The sequence below is a fragment of the Planococcus citri genome, chromosome 2 (assembly GCF_950023065.1).
Source record: "Planococcus citri chromosome 2, ihPlaCitr1.1, whole genome shotgun sequence".
Classification (NCBI taxonomy): domain Eukaryota; kingdom Metazoa; phylum Arthropoda; class Insecta; order Hemiptera; family Pseudococcidae; genus Planococcus; species Planococcus citri.
In genome coordinates, this window is record NC_088678.1 from 78,198,274 (window position 1) to 78,216,421 (window position 18,148).

The window sequence follows — 18,148 nt, forward strand, 5'->3', positions numbered from 1 at the left end:
TCAACTCTTCTTGCACCATTAATCACTAGCGGTCGAGTTAATTATTTGTATGTGTGTACAAAATGATGATGAACACATTTGATTCGTCGATTTAAGTTATGTTGTGTGTGTATTGTGTATGTAGGTACACAGACTGCGCTCTGTGCAGCCAGCCAGCACCCCAAAGTCAACAAAGATACCAGTCGCATAGTCTTGGCTCTTGGTACCGTTGACCTCATTAATTTCAGCTTTCAGTTTGGGTTTCTTTTGTTTGAGATGTGTGGTTGAGGTATTTTTAGTGCGAGATACGTACCAGACGAATAGATGATGGTTAATGGTGGCGATGTGGACAGGGCTATGGAATTAGGGGCCAACGATTTATTTGCTGGGGTATTCACTTTGTTGAGTCCATCTTGGAGATCTCATTGGACTCAATTTTTTTGGCTTTTCTAAACGCATATATTTCTCTAGCCGATTTCCAAGGAAACCTTTCTAAGTGGTATTCTCCGATTTGAGCGAATGGAAAGAGCATGCCCTAAAATCAAGGTGACCAAAATTTCAGGGGCTAAAGTTTATTTTTGAATTTTTGACAAATTTTTGGTTAAAAAAAAAATCTTTAAAAAAGTTGTTTTAACCATTTGGAGGTTTTCCAGCTCCCCATGTTGGAGAACCAAATTGCTTTGAAAAGTGTAGTAGAGTACCCTGCTCAATTGACTGAATCACAAAAAAGCTGAGCTTTTAAAAAAAATCATTTTGGAAAATGAAAGTTTTGAAAAAGCTCAAATCCTTATAATTTCCAATTTAAAAAAGAATATAAATTGGAAATTTTTTTCAAAAATAATTCAACAATCAACAGCACTTTTTGAAAAGAAAAAATTAATGAGGAAAAAAATCGTAATAACGATGGTAAAAAAAATTCAATTTTTTGTGCAAAACGAACCAATGTGAATAATTCTTTCAATATTCAACTCGCACACATCAAAAATTAGTAGCTTTGAGTCATTCTGGAGTCTCCACCGATACTTCAATTTTTTCCAGAAATTTTAAATCGCTCTGGAACAGACTTAATCATTTGTTTCTAATTAACTAATAAGGGAAGTATTCCCAACCAACCCCTGAAAAGTTTTCGAATCGGACAAAGCTAGATGGAAAAATCATTAAAAAATAGGCTACCAAACAAAATTTAAGGCTTTCAAGTTCATTTTTAGATTTTTGGTGAATCTTTGAAAATCAGAATTTCAGCTAAAAATGTTCAGAAATGAACATTTTACCAAATTAAGCTAGAAAGCTGTAACTTAATAGGCACCCTATTTTTGACCTCCTGGATCGATTGGAAATAAATTTCGAGCCATAAGGGAAGTATTCCCAACCAACCGCTCTGAAAATTTTTCAAACCAAGGCTAGGTAAGATGGAAAGGTTATTTAAAAATATCCCACAAAACAAAATTTCAGGCTTTCAAGTTCATTTTTAGATTTTTAGTGAATTTTTGAAAATCAAAATTTCAGCCAAAAAAATGTTTAGAAATCAAAATTTTACCGAATTGACCTAGAAAGCAGCAACTTGATTTGAACCCAGTCAAAAATAATCCACCAAACAAAATTTCAGGTTTGAAGTTCATTTTCAGATTTTTGGTGAATTTTTGAAAATCAAAATTTCAGCCAAAAAAATGTTCAAAAGTCAAAAGTTTAACAAACTGAGCTAAAAAGCTGCAACTTAACGCGCACCCTATTTTTAACCTACTGAATCGATTGTAAACAATTTCGAGCCATTTCGAGCTGTTCTGGAGGCTACAGCAGATCTTTTGCGAGTTGGAATTTATACAAAATTTTACCTAGGTAACCAATCAAGTTGAAATACTGAACCAGGAACATGTTGTTAATTCCAGTTTCCCAAAAGACTCCTCAAAATATTCCTTGAAGATTCAAAGCAGCTTAATAAACCTACTTCAATCGACTCGGAATGCTGAAGATAATAGATAAATAGATAGATAGAATTATTGAGTGTTTATTGCGGACCAGCGGAGGATTCTGGGTCAATCTCCCCCCTCCTCAAATCTGTACCATTTTTTGGAATAAATTTCCCCCGAAACCCCTATTTTCAAATGTAAGAATTTCTTGCAATTTCAGAAACGAAACTTAACTTCTAGCCTTTAGGAGTAAAACGATTATGGCAAGAAAAAAACTTTTTTTTTTGTATTTTGGCAGAAAAAACTACACTTTCTGGCAATTTTGACTAAAAGGGGGCTCATTTTGGCAATTTTGATTAAAAACTGGGCTTTTTTTGGATTTTTTTGGAATTTTTGACAAAAATTGGCCTTTTCAACAACTTTTACAAAAAAAAGTGTTTTTTGAAATTTTGGCAAAAAAGCGCATTTCTTGAAACAAAAAAACAAGACTCAGGAAAATTTTGGCCAAAAAATGTTTTTTTAATTTTGGCAGAAAAAATCAACTTTTTAGCAATTTTGATTAAAAACCGTGCTTTTCTGGAATTTTTAACAAAAATAAGTCTTTTCAACAATTTTTACACAAGAATGATCTCTTTTTTTTGAAATTTTGTCAAAAAACAGCATATTTTTTGGTGATCAAAAAAAAAAGACTTTGGGAGAATTCTGACCAAAAAAAGTTTTTTCAATTTTAGCAGAAAAAACCGACTTTTCGGCAACTTTGATTAAAAACCGTGCTTTTCTGGAATTTTTAACAATAATGGGTCTTTTTAACAGTTTGAAATTTTGTCAAAAAACAGCATATTTTTTGGTACTAAAAAAGCAAGACTTTGGGGGAATTTTGACCAAAAAAAAGGTTTTCTCCTCAATTTTGGCAGAAAAAACGACTTTTTGGCAATTTTGATAAGACAAGAGCCAGTCATTTTTATAATAACAAACATCCTTTTTCTTGGTAATTTTTTTATAATTTTGGCAAGAAAAACTAAACTTGTGGTTCCCAATTCCACTGCACTATTACTCAGAAGTGTTGCGTTTCCTGTACGTGGTGCACAGTTACACCTTGCTTTGTCCTTTATACATGTATGTACGATGAGACGATGACACTGACTTAACTCGGTGACCGAGCTAAATCTTCTCTCGAGGTTAGTAGTGACCCAGGTTAGTAGTCCGATGTATCAGCCAATAAATCACACTTAGCGTCTGAATGTGGAAAATCCTCTAATCTTACGTAACCGTTATGGTCGTACTCTCGGAAATAAAGATACACCCCGTATTCCACTCAATAATACGTCATGATAAACTATTTGAACACCATAGAAGAGAGGGTAGGTGTATAGGCGTGTAATCGGTATATTTATAACCTTTATCCTATTTGCTTAAATAAGCACTGGGAAAAGATTCCAGCTTTGCATCGACCGCTTTTTATACGAATAAGAGAACATACAGAGGAAAAAACACAACTCGATGGTACTACTACGGATGTTTGTAAAAATTGTTCAAATTCGAAATACTTTTTTTTCCTTTCCAACAATGTTCAGTTCACGTTTCTTTGTATACCTACCTACCTAGCTTATGGTATATTATTTGAATTACAAGTTCGTAATACTTTGGTATAGGTACAATATCGCACGGTACATGGAGTTTGTTCAGATGTACGGGGTAATGGACACGAATCTCGCACGATGAATTTATTTTTTCCTTTCTTTCTTTCTTTCTGTCGGTTCTTTCGAATTTGAATACAATAAAGTACCTACAGTATAAATGTAGTTGCTGACACGTCGATTGGTCGCCACGTTGTTGTTGTTGTTGCTGCCGTGTCGTGATTTAAAACTGTTTCACGCGTAGACCAATGACACTTGCAGAGAGACACGAGAGAAAGAGGAAAACTACCCGAGTATGTTTTTTTAGTTTGTCGAGGCACAAAATGGTGTAAAAGTGCCTTCGTTCAGTGAACAATGGATCGCTTTTGGCCATGAAAGTTGAACCATATTTGAGAAAAAATTAGCCATACGTATCGACGCAACCGGCAGCATGATGCTTCATTAGGTTAGCAAAGCACGCACCGATCGAACAGCATTTAACAACTTTCTACAATGTACCGGTAACGTAATTTAGAAATTCAACGTACACAATACAATACTGCATAAATATCTGCAATAATGTCGATAAATATTAAAGATAGAACGTCGAGCTCGAGACGAAGGCTTGTCAGCAGCCATCATCCATCGAAAATATTTACACAGCTTGTGCACTGCAGCGAAAAAAAGGCCACTGTGTGAAAGTGCAGAATGCATCCGACCATCCTCAAATGTATTGTGATTTCGTCATAAAAGTTTACACGGTTCGTTGGTTCGGTACGAGTACCTAAAAGAGGAAAATTCGTAGAGAAATGTCGATACGGCGATGAAAATTGATCGCAATCGTTGCACTAGAGAGGTAGAGGTACTTTCGTTACATGCATCCAAGGCCATGAGGATCTACGAATATAATATACTCGTATCGGGCTAACCTATTATTAATATACCTACGTAGTACAGCCGACTACGATTTAATAAATACTAAATTTTGGAGTGAAAATCTCCTCCGCTTAGTAATCGTGTCAAGTTTGCCATAATTACGACGATGAGGGTCGTCGTAGTCGTAGGAAATTACGTACAAGTGTATGGTATAAACGACGACGACGATGATGATGATGACGACGTCGAGGTACCTGTAAGATATTGTGTAATAGAGACGCGTCTATACAAGATACGGTTCATTGACTCAGAAGATAGAAAAGGTGAAGCTCTCGATGCAGAAGGAAAAAGATTACTGGAAGTCTCGCTTGGTTTCCTGTGTATGATGTGCGTTTGCCTGCGGCAGGCAGTGTGCACTGTACAGCCAATCATGGCCGGAAAACTATTTGACATTGCGACCTTGACTGGGCTGTGCCGACACTTCCTATCGAATGGTGGTAAAGTCTTCCAAGTGCAGATAATAATGCGAATATATTGGGAATATGTGCAAATTTTCAAGATCTTTTAGTATAGACAAAGAAAAGAGTCGTGTAGGGTTCATTGTGATTAAAGTAATATAATTGTGATATTGAATCATGGCGATGCCGAATTGGAGTGTTGAAATTACGATCTCAAATTTAAGGGCCCAAAAACGAATCGGGGTCTCGAAATCGAGTCCCCTGAATTAATATCTTTGAATGATTACGGTCTTACAATCGAATTTCAGGATCAGATTCTCAAAATCTTGAAATTATAAGGTCTCGAAATTAAAGTCTCGAAAACGAATCGAGGTCTCAAAATTGGAGTCTCAAAAACAAGTTCTCAGAATTGGGGTCTTCACATCAGGGTCTTACCATCGATTTTTCAAAATCGATGTCTCAAAATGTCGGAACTGAGGTCTCAAAATATGGGGGCTTCGAAATCGAAGAATCATGGGTTTGAAAATTGAACCAGGGGTATTGAAATCGAGGTCCTAAAATTGGGGTCTCAAAAACAAGTTCTCAAAATTTTGGTCTCTGAATCAGGGGTCTTAATCGATGTTTCAGAATCAGGGTCTCAAAATATAAGGGCCTCGAAATCGAAGAATCAGAATTTTGGGTTTGAAAATCGAATCAGGGTCTTGAAACATAGGGTCTCAAAATGGAAGTCTCGAAAACGAATCGAGGTCTCAAAATTGGAATCTCAAAAAAATTCTCAGAATTGGGGTCTTTAAATCAGGGTCTTACCATCGATTTTTCAAAATCGAGGTCTCAAAATTTGATGTTTCAGAACTAAAATATGGGGCTTCGAAATCGAAGAATCATGAGTTTGAAAATTGAACCAGCTAGGGGTCTTAAAATCGAGGTCCTAAAATTGGGGTCTCAAAAACAAGTTCTCAAAATTTTGGTCTCTGAATCAGGGTCTTAATCGATGTTTCAGAATCGGGGTCTCAAAACAATAGAGACCTCGAAATCGAAGAATCAGAATTTTGGGTTAGAAAATCGAATCAGGGTCTTGAAACAGAGGGTCTCAAAATGGAAGTCTCGAAAATGAATCGAGGTTTAAGCATTGAGATCTCGAAATTAAGGTCTCAGAATAAGACCCTTTTACAATAAGGCGGGCGGATCTTGGAATCAGGGTCTCAAAATCGATTCGAGAAATCTTGAGCACAATCTCTAGAAAATTCAGAAAACTTCACAAGTATTGAGAGAATTCGAGAAGTCGTGAAAATAAAACCCTTCAAAATTGAAAAAATCCCAAGTTAATTCGAGAAATTCCAGTGAAACTTACAAAATCCCCCTACCCACCCCCCCCCCAAAAAAAAAAGACAGAAGAAATTCCTAAAAACTTCAAAAATCTTGGAAAACTCAACGTAAAATCTTGAAAATAAAATTGAAAAAATCCCAAAATTAAAAAAAAAATCAAGAAAACTTGAAAATATTCAACTTGATTTTCAAAAATATCAAAAATTAGGAGATCCTGAAATGATTTGTGAGATTCAAGAGATCACAAAAAATTCAAAGACACCAAAAATGTTTAAAAATCAGAAAGAAATCCCAAAAAGTTACAAAAATTTGAAAGTTTTAAAGTTGAGTCTCAAAAATACAGAAACATTTGAAGAATCTTGAAAGTTGTAAGTAAAATTAAAGAAACCACATTAGTAAAATTTAAAAAACCTCCAAAAATTGTTTAAAATCCTAAGAAAATCAAAGTTACTTAAGAAAAATGCAAAAAATCTTCAAACTATCCAGAAAATGACCAAAAATTCAACAAATCCCAAGACAATTCAAAAAATTCAAAGTTCATAAATTTAGAAATTTCTTTCCTGAAAAACTGAAGAAAAACCAGAAAAGGTTTTTAAAAAGTTCCTATAAAGTTCAAACCTCAACATCTCAAGAAAATCGAGGAAATTTTGCGAGAATTCAAGAAATCTTGAAAATAGGTAATAACCCCTCCCCCCCACACACACACACTCAAAAACAAAAACAAAAAAATCAGAACATTTTTTAAAATTAATTTTAAAAAAGTTGAAGAAATTCCTAAAAAAAAAAATTAAAAATCTCAAGAAAACTTGGGAAATTTTCCGAGAATTCGAGAAATCTTAAAAATTAACCCCCTCCCCCCCTTCAAAAACATATTTTCTTCAATTTTAAAAAAGCCGAGAAATTCCTAAAAAGTTTTAAAAATTTCAAGAAAATCACCTTGAATAAAATTTTAAAAATCTCTAAAAATTACCAAAAAAATCCAAGAAAATTCAAAACTTTAAATCAATTTTGAAAATTTTTAAACTTATAAATTAAATTATCAAAAAGTTTCAAAAATTATGATAAAGCTCAAAAAAATCTCAAAAGCAAACTAAAATTCAAAATATCACATAAAATGTAAAACTCCAAAAAATTCAAAAAATCCCAAGAAATTTTCAGAATTCCAAAAAAATTTGAGAACTTTGATGAAAGCAAAATTTAAGAAATCTCAAAAAAAATTAACAACTCCTATAAAAAACTGGAAACGTTAAACATGATTTGAAAAATCCCAAGAAAATTCAAAAAATTTAACAAATCTTAAAAATAAAATTTAAGACATTTCAAAAATATTAGACACCTTTCAATAACATTTTTAAAATCTCAAAAAAATTCCAAGAAAACCAAAAAAGTTACTTCCAAACTAAAACTAAACCCCAAAATTCTAAATAATTTCGAATTTTTGAACTCTCAGTGCAATTATGTATACTTCATATCTAATACATCAGTAATCTCAAATCTGCATCTGACCTCTGCCATCACTTCCAAAACCGAAAATCACTCAAAACACGTCCCTCCCCCCAAAAAAACGTCCTCGTACTTGTCAAACAATCACTCCGCTCTTTTCCACTAATTCAAACGTCATTCTCACTCTTTGTACCGACTGAATCACTCACTGTGTGACATTTGAATTTTTCAAGTTCATCAATGAAAATTGAAGATTATTCATTCGTAAGTGATGTATTCAAAGCCAGAGATGAAATTTCCATAATATCAGTTGTTGTTGGAGCCGAATGAACAACTCTCAGCACAACTGTAAATTCCAGATCACTTGGCAAAGATATCCGAATCTCTGGTAAGGTTCATTCGCACCGACTCTCCGTCATCTAGTAGGTACAGCTGGAGCCTGAGCCTGATGCAGCCATGGCGTCCATTCGAACACACGTTCAAGTGCCGTAATGATGAAATGACCACTTACTTAATATAGGAGAGAGAAAGAGACAGAGCAGTGAGATGACCAACGACGCGGGAAAAGGTGAAACAAGAACGAAATTAGACGAGGCGAGACGCTTAGACCAAAACACGATGAACTCAGCAAGGCGGAAAAACTATAACAACAAATCAGCCATGGACCGCAATGGCCGTGAATTTTTCCATTGAACGTGCCGCCATTGCGATGCATTTCCATCGCCGTCGCCACCGCCACCGCCGATTCCGTTATATTTAGGCGCAGATACGCACAAGGAGGAGTATACAAGACGATGGATGGCATCGGCCAGCAGATCAATATTTTCCTTCGCATCAGATTGTAACCGTAGGTATCATTATTATCCACTCGCAGTGTGTGGTCTCCCTGTCTATGGAGGAGTTCGCGGATATGATGACATTAGTTTCGGAAGTTGATCGGGCATCGTCGGGTCACATGTTTCCAAATCTGGTCATCGAGTACCGTTAATATTCGTACGAGTACTATGCAAGAATTACCAATTTATCGATGACGAACGATCCTCGAACCAAAGCCGATATATTCGCATTCGCCAAACACCGTATACAAATTACTCGTGCCTTATTAGCATATTGATATGCGGCTTGGACGAGGTGAGGACTGAGGGGGCGAGGGGTGCGAAAGCATCGTGACTGGTCACCGCAGCGCGAAAAACTCGTAGTATGAAATATCGTTGATAAATAGATCGACAGATAGCTTACTTATACATTTACCGACAACTTATATACGTACCTACAGATCAAACAGTTGTAATAGGTTAATGATTAATTAAAAAAATACAAAAGAGAAAGGCGATCGAGATCGATAACTATCTGAATATAACAACAAAAACAACGAGCCAGCGTCACAACAACAACAACAGCAACAGCAACAACGTATTGTTATACAAGACCTTCTTTCTCTCTCTCTCCAACTTCATCTTATACATATTATTGCTTTTTGCTCTGGTACAAACACATTCAGTACTCTTACTCTTATTCTGTGATTTATTATGCCAAAATCCTTCTATACTTTTTCTTTTTTTATTTCACCGAATCACCTATAGTGCTGCTTTTTTCTCAATTATGTGATTTATTCGAGCTATACGACCCGAGCAAGGTTGCTACCTAACTAAAGCACAACTCGCTCGCAGCGGCTCCTTTTTCAATAAGCTGCATACGCGATCAGTGGCATTGGTAAGCGTAATTGTCGAACGCGAACACGTTCTAACACATCTTCATCATCATCATCATCATCGACATCATCCATCAATTGGCTCGACTTATATTCAATCATACGAGAACGAGTTTTTTTTTCGAATTCATTTCTTTAAGAACGGTATACTCGTAGGCTACACGTTCAAGTACTGCAACAACAACCTTGTGGCTGCCTTACGTGCTGGAAATTTCTCCAGTCTCCATAGTACTCGTACATCCATAGACCGAAATAGAAAATGAAAAAAAAATGAAAAAATTTAGGTGCAAGCACCTTTACTTATTGTACGTGGGAATAATGATGTTTATTATATTGTAATTGTTGCGGTTTTTTTAGTGTTTTTTTTTTTACTACGTTATAATGAAGCAGAATAACCCGAACTAGAGTCTCTCGTACCTCATCTCTCATTACTAAAGTAAAAAGTATTGCGGTTGGTAGCTCTCCTAAATGTATAGCGATTTTTTGGCGTCGATTTGTGACTGTTCGCGGTCAAAGCGAACAGTCAATGTGTAAGCTAGGTAAGGCTGTAGGTAGGTAATTGATTTGCGTAATGTCGAACCGAGAAAGTAATTGGTTGCACGAAAGTGTTCTGGTCTCGCGAGTAAAACGATGGTACGTACTTTAATTTTACGAGTTTTTACGCGAAATAGGTAGTCCAAGTACATCTACCTGGCAATGGTTAAGAGAGATGCAGTTACGAGTTATATCATCTTTACGATTGGTGTTGTTGATGAATTCGTTTTTGTTTTCTATACCGAACGATTTGGCGATTCTGATCTCAGCAAATCGTTTGCGAACGAATTGAATCCATATTATGATGATAAGATTTCAACTGTCCACGTTTTGACCGATCAATGACCATATAAATCTAATTCAAGTCTTCGGTGACTGAATCGTTCGCGAACAATTTTTCTTTTTTGAGCAAATCGTTCACGAACGAATCATTAAATATTTTCAATCATTCTTGAGTGATTCATCGTTTTTTGAGCGAATCGTTCACGAACGAATCGACCAATTTATATTGATAATTTGCCTCATTCTCTTTCATTGGATTCAGTTTCGCAATGATTCGGTCGTTCTCGAACGATTCGTAGATTCTGAGCAAATCGTTCGCGAACGAATTGAATCCAGATTTAGATAACAGGATTAAAACTTTCCTAGTTTTGACAGGTCATTTACACGTAATTTCGGTTTCAAGTGATTCATTCGTTCGCGAACGATTTTCCCCTTCTTTTGATAAAATCGTTCGTGAACGAATCATTCGCTATTTTTATGGGTGGATTGAAGAATGCTTCTCTTTGTCTTGATGGCCGGGTTTGATTTCATTTTCAAGTGGTTCAGTCGTTCTTGAATCATTCATCCTTTTGGAGCGAATCGTTCACTAACGAGAACGAGTCAACCCATTTGCATTGATATTTTGTCACATTCTCTGTGACTGGAGTTAGTTTCGCAACGATTCAGTTGTTCACGAACGATTTGGATCCATATTATGATGATAAGATTTCAACTGTCCTAGTTTTGACCGGTCAATGATCATTTAAATATAATTCGAGTCCTTGGTGATTGAATCGTTCGCGAACGTATTTTCTTTTTTTGAGCAAATCATTCGCGAACGAATCATTCGCCGAACTGTTCAGGTTTTGACAGGTCAATGACCATTTAAATCTAATCTGAGTGTTCGGCGATTGAATAGTTCGCGAACGATTTTCCTTTTTTGAGCGAATCGTTCGCAAACGAATCATCAACCAATTTATTTATTTACATTTATCGATATTTTGCCACATTTTTATCAACAGATTCGGTTTTGTAACGATTCATTCGTTCGTGAACGATATTTCCCTACTTCTGAGCAAATCGTTCGTGAACGAATCATTCGCTATTTTTATGGGTAGAGATGGAAGAATGCTTCTCTTTGTCTTGTGATGGGGTTTGATTTCATTTCCAAGTGATTCGGTCGTTCTTGAATCATTCGTTGGTTTTGAGCGAATCGTTCGTGAACGAATCAACCAATTTATTTATTTACATTTATCGATATTTTGCCACATTCTCGTTCACAGATTCGGTTTTGTAACGAAAAACGATTCATTCGTTCTCGAACGATTCGTCGATTCTGAGCAAATCGTTCGCGAACGAATTGAATCCAGATTTTCATGATGGGATTAAAACTTTTCAAGTTTTGACAGGTCATTTACACGTGATTTCGGTTTAAAATGATTCATTCGTTCGTGAACGATATTTCCCTACTTCTGATCAAATCGTTCGTGAACGAATCATTCGCTATTTTTATGGGTAGAAATCGAAGAATGCTTCTCTTTGCCTTGTGATGGGGGTTGATTTCATTTCCAAGTGATTCGGTCGTTTTCGAATCATTCATTGTTTTGAGCGAATCGTTCACGAACGATTCCACCAATTTACTTTGATATTTTACCACATTCTCTTTCACCGGAACCGGATTTAGTTTCACAACGATCCAGTCGTTCTCGAACGATTCGTAGATTCTGAGCAAATCGTTCGCGAACGAATTGAATTCAAATTTTGATTATAGGATTAAGACTGCCCGAATTTTGATAGGTCATTTATATGTATGTGACTTGAGTAGTCAGTGATTCAATCGTTCGTGAACGATTTCTCTACTACAAGCAAATCGTTTCAGTAACAGATGATTTACAATTTCTCAATGTGTATTTCAAAAAATAATAGGCGTATCGAGAGGCGTTTCTATAAATACATATTATACTCGTTCGGTTTTGAAAAAAAAAAACAAGATCTGTAACCACGATTTGAAAAAAAAGTAGAATCGAAACACTTTAGGTACACGATGAGGTAAAAGTCGACGACGAATAAATTACAAGTGCATCAGTGAAATATGTAAATAAATATCTTCGCAGTACACCAAGTAAACCATATCGACTATGGAGTATTTCGAGATGAGTTCACCTTACATTTAATGATCCAGCACTCTAATAAGATGGTCAATGTACAATTTACCCATTTTTACGTGACATTTTTTCAATCGTACAAATTCTGTTTTGAGAATTTTCCTTGGAACGAACGATAGAAAATGGAGCGACCATTTGAAGCTTGCAGATTCGGTCATGGTCGAATCGACGAGCATAATTCGCAGATTCGTGGAATCATGCCATTACAGGCTAATCTATAATAAAGAATGTTGCTCTATACAAACAGATACGTAAAGAACATTGACAAATAAGCAGCATAAAACTCGTACTGCCAGTACAGTTTATGAATAATCCAACCCATACAGCACTTCTTTCCTATTCTTGTAATTTTTTTTCACAAAACAAGTGTAAAGAAGTATAGATATAGAAAACCGCAATACGACTTCTTGGAGCGGTTACGCGTGAAACAAAGTGTAAAAAATGGCTTCCGTTGTAGTCGAAGGCAATTGCTAAAAGTGCATATCGCCCAAGGGTGATGATGAAGAAGAAGGGGAGCTCTCTGAGGTGACACCGACAACACCAAAGAGAGCAATGAGGATGGCGACATCGACACCGACACCAGGACGCACGTGACGTTTGCCATCCCATTTCGCTGGAGAACTTGCAAGACTCCAGCACTGTGTTGACTCTGTTTGGCGCGAATTGTACAGAGAGTGGCGTTACCCTTTTCAAGGTTACTCGATCGCGAAGACGAGTTGAAAATGAAATAATGGCCAAGTACGAGGAGTACGTGTGTTTGAAATTAATCGTCGAAACGGAAATATAACATCTGCGTCGATTACCAATACACACGCGAGTTAATTAAAAGAATAAAATAACCGCTCGAGATGTCGATTAAGGAAATCGTTTGTACAATTGTACCATCGTTGGTTCGATATTATTTTTATATTATTATTATACGATACGCTGTCGAAACACTTTGTTTCTTTTTAATATACACAAATAACCCGATTTACCTTTCGATTTCATCGTTCTGTGTAGTCGTTATCGTTACCATGCAGATTTCGGTTTCAATACCTTCATTAACCTCGTCGTTTTTAACCATTACCTCGATAATTATCGACTCTTGTCAGCGCAAACAAGTCATCGTACGCGGCGAGTACGATACGATGTGATTGCCTCGATTATATCGCATGTACCATTTATACCATTGAACAAGGATGAAGAGTGCAGAACGCGATATCGACTATATTGGACTGAGAAGAGACCGCGAGTATTTACATAATTTATACATACAGGGGCAGTCGCCGACAACGATGACGAGTCATTGTGGAAGTAATGGATGGATTTTCTTTGACTCGCGATGCACATAGGTACCTACTCGTATTGAAAAATTGTCCTGTCGACAGTAAAACGAGTTTAAGCGCGGTTAACCTTGGCTGAGTGAATTTCGAGCTAAATTTTCGTACATGCATAATGCATTTAAAACGCCGAATGTGCAATGGAAATGGGCACACGTATAAATAAAGAAATTAGGCAAGAGCATAGAGCATAGAAAGTAGATCTACAGGCCTTGGAAGATGGGAACTGTTCCAAAAATTGATCTGATTTGCCGCATTTTGCTGCTATTTGGATCTCGAGGTGAAGTTTTTTGCTGAAATTTTGTCGAAATATTGCGAAGAAAGTAACAGGGCAGAATCAGATCACGAATCGCGAGTGAATTTTTTGAACCCCCCCCCCTCCCTAAAATACCAAACATTCTCAGAAATTTTCCTTGAAATCAGTCAAGCTGAAGATGCCACACTGTATAATGAGTAGGAACAGATCCATCACAGGTGTAGTAGATTTGGTCACATGACCAACCGATCTAGTTTGGAATATCGCCCTGGTCCTATACGTTGGTACGAGTAATAATTACCTGTCCCAATTACGTCGGCTTTTATAAAATTTAATAGCACTTTAATACGTCCAGCCACCCGAATGACCAGCGTATCTTATCACTTATACACTACAATGGCCACTATAATATGTACACCTACCTACCGACCATATAAATAAAATAGCCACATCTATCAGGGTTTCCCTCAATGAATATGGAATTTCGTTCAGCGAAACATGTGTGGAGGACCTTGAAAAGTGTCCTAAACCTTAATATTGTACTTTGTTTTTAATTTCAATTTATATTTCGTGTACGATGGTATTCATTTATATGATACCATAATATACGAGACATTGTACATACGTTACGTACGAGTATCTTTAGAGTCGCGTGAAATTCATTTGTGCGAAACGGTTCTGCGTATGCAAATGAACGCTGGGTCAAAATCACAATACTCGGGGCCGCCGATGGCATATCGTCACCTAGTTTTTTTCAGGATGATGAGAATGTAATTAAGTGTCGCGTCGAGTATAGTTTATCTAACTGTAGTGCGTGTGAGTACTGAGTACTCGTATTAGAGATGGTTCTGATGTGTTTTTTTCTCGTAAGATGGGGCAGGGGAGAGGAAGAGTTACTGCATCCGTATGTCATTAGATTATTGTGCGTTGAGGAAATGAAGACTGTTATTCGTAGGTGTACCTATTTTTGAGATGGTCAATTGTGCGTTTTTACAATTTGGCACAACGATGAATACTTAATTATAAAGAGGTAGGTATATTCTTAATTGTGAGAATGGATTTGCTTTAGCGTGGAAATTGGGCTCAAATTTTGACATAATTTTTTATCGAGGTGAATGTTTTTGAAATTGATGAATATAAATTGAGCTTATGAGACTGAAGGAATGATGTGAGTAGATTAATAATTGAATGTATTGGGTTTTGAAAGAAGAAATTGAGAAATCGTCAAATGAAAATATTTTTCCAATAAGTAAAGCGGTACTTTGGGTCAAAATTTTCCAAAAATTCATTTTTCTGTAAAAACTGCCAAAAAATACAACTTTTTACCCAAAAAAGTTCTTTTTTGCCATAACATCTCACTTTCTGGAAAAGTTGAAAAAAAAACCTTTTCAAACAAAATCGCTCAAAAAGTCCGTTTTTCTGTCAAAACTGCCGAAAAGTCCTACTTTTTACCAAGTTAAACTTATTTTTTGGCACGTTTCAGTTTTTTGGAAAAATTGAAAAAAAAACATTTCTCAACAAAATTGTCAAAAAGTCCTTCTATTTTTTGTACAAAATTTCCAAAAAGTTGTCATTTTTTTTTTCAAAATTGCCCAAAAGTTGGATCCCCCCCCCCCAGGTTGGTAGAAAGTTCCGCATGTTTGCCAAAATTGCCTAAAAGTCCTAATTCGTAATCAGAATTTGTCATTTGGGTTTCATCTTTTTTCCAAAAACTCATTTTTTTGGTGAATTTTTTCAAGAAAATTCCTTTTTTCTTTTTTTTTTTTGAGAAAATACGCAAAAATTCAGTCTAAATTATTTGTCTCTTAAAGTCTTATTTTTTTGGTTGAATTTTTCAAAAAATTTCACTTTTTTTCCTAAACTGCCAAAAAAATGTACCTATTGGCCAAAAAGTACCTGCTAAGGTATTCCTTTTCTTGAAAAAATAAAAAAAAATGCTACTTTTCTCAAAAAAATTGCTGAGAAGTCTATTTTTTTGCCAAAATAATTGTCAGTTCCATTTTTTGTCCGCCAACAGTGTCTACAGTATGACACAAAAGTAGTGCTCGGTGGCTTTTATGTATTTCCTAGTGGAAAGAGCTAGCGAGGTGAATGAAACGGGCGTTGAACAGGGGAAAATAAGGTCTTTCAAAAGTGACCTTGAAAATTTCTGGTCCATGCACAGGGTGTCCACAAATTGAAAAACCAGTTTGGTCAAAAAATTCAAACTGGTTTTTATTGGCGCAATGTATTCTACACACTAAGGCGACAAAAACGTGATATGAATTTTTTGAAACCGGTTCATTAATTTGCAACCAGTTGACCAAAAATACCCAAAAATTGTAGATTGAGAAAAAAGCTTGAAACAAAAGTTGTAGAGCGTGAAAAATTGCATAATTTTGTTCAATCACATTTTGAAACCGGTTCATTGGTTCGCATTTAGAAACCAGTTTTTGACAATCACCTAAAAGTTGGAGGTGGAGAAAAAAACTTGAAACAAAAGTTTTAGAGCGTGAAAAATTGAACCATTTTTGTTGATCAAATTTTGAAACCGGTTCATTAATTTGCAACCAGTTTCCAAAAATTATCTTAACATTGAAGATCGAGAAAAAAGTTTGAAACAAAAGTTGTAGAGCGTGAAAAATTGCATAATTTTGTTCAATCACATTTTGAAACCGGTTCATTGGTTCGCATTTAGCAACCAGTTTTTGACAATCACCTGAAAGTTGGAGGTGGAGAAAAAAACTTGAAACAGTGATTGTCAACAGGCCTACTTTTGAATCCAAGCTGCTCAAAGTTCAACTCTTTGGTGAAGATCACCAAAAAGTTCTACTTTTTTGCCAAAATTACAAAAAAGTTCTTTCGTTTTTACCAAAAAGTTTTATTTTTTGAGAGAATTCTAGAAAAAACTCTAATTTTTTACAAAATATCTGAATTGTATTTTTTCTATAAATAATTGCTAAAAGTTTTTTTTTTCTAGTTGAATTTTTCCAAACTTGTCATAAAATTCTACTTTTTTTTCCGAAGAAGTTGTTCTTTATTTTACATCCAAAAAATCGTAGTTTTTGGGTCAAGGTTGGAATTTTCAGCTAAAATTTCTATTCTTTGCCGAAATTGCTAAAAAAAACTCAGTTTTTTTCTTTGCCTATAGATTTTTTTTTTTACAAAATTAAAAATAATCCCGCTTTGGTCGAAATTTCTATAAAATCCAACGTTTTTGGACATCGTTGAAAGGCAACGAGTTCCCAAAATGGTCTAAAAGTTCCAAGTACTTTGAAAGCTAATTTAAAGTTCTTAACATTACCACTTTTTTGTCAAAATTCTCAGTGCTCTTTTTTTTGTCAAATTTTCCACAAAATGCTGGTTTTTTACCACAAATGTACAAATGTTTTATCTTTTATCTTTTTTTTTTTTTTACAAAATTGCCAAAAAGTATTATTTTAACAAAAAATTGATAAAAATTATGTTTACTAGAAAATTTATTCCGCAAAATTTTCAAATTCCCATTCCAAGTAGCCCCTTTCCCTCCTCCAATTTTTAGATTTAGACTTAGGTATATTCATCATCATTATTCACATCAAAAAATTTAATTGTATTTGCACCAGAGATCAAAAAAAGAGGATTTTTTTTGAAAAAATCTGGTTCAAATTGAGAGAAGCCTTTCAATTGTGCATCAATTTCGGAAGTTTTTGAACACCCTGTACACAATATTGAAATTATAAGCACTGAGACTGAAAAAAAAAAGAATCAAAAACTACAGTGAAAAATCACCACTCGGGATTTCCTTGCCACACTGTACAAATATCAAACAAGCTCCACGTTTAGCCTACCATCTCCGGTGCCAGTTTTATCGCACCAGATCGTCGCCGGAAGTACGCATCTGATAATGTATTCTTGTCACATGCGATTACAATCAGAGGAGATTTTCAAGAATATACCTTAAATCTTTTCGTTACATCGTAAATTGTACATACCTCCGGCTCCGTATCGTAATAAATGAATCTTTACCTAATTTTTTCTCATCTTTGCCTTTATTTTTTCTGTTTCAGCAATGATGAAAATAGTCCTGCCACTGGTGGTATGGCTTACGGAATTAATTACCTGGGTAAGTTAACTAACTAAACGTAAAAATAGTACGTATTACACAAGCTGGTTATTTTTCAAACCTACATATTTCCTAGCCGAGTAGTGTTAATCGAACCGTAAAAAAGGCTCATTTTACCAGGAATAATTCGCCAAGTGGCAAGTCCGATGTGATGGTACCTTCTTCCTCTATACCTAAGTATATAATATAGCACATCACATACGTGCATAT

At 35.4% G+C, this 18,148-nt stretch overlaps 1 protein-coding gene and 1 long non-coding RNA gene across 2 annotated transcripts in view; one reads left to right on the plus strand and one right to left on the minus strand.

The window, feature by feature from the left end:
* Nucleotides 1–18,148, plus strand: part of dpy (dumpy) — a 256,705-nt gene that overhangs the window by 35,839 nt on the left and 202,718 nt on the right. The window contains exon 2 of the mRNA XM_065347532.1: nucleotides 17,883–17,938. Coding sequence (XP_065203604.1) covers nucleotides 17,883–17,938 — 56 coding nt within the window. The remainder of the gene's footprint in view (nucleotides 1–17,882; nucleotides 17,939–18,148) is intronic.
* The window catches only part of LOC135833765 (uncharacterized), a 122,900-nt gene that overhangs the window by 19,603 nt on the left and 85,149 nt on the right, over nucleotides 1–18,148 (minus strand). The gene's annotated exons all lie outside the window — the stretch shown is intronic.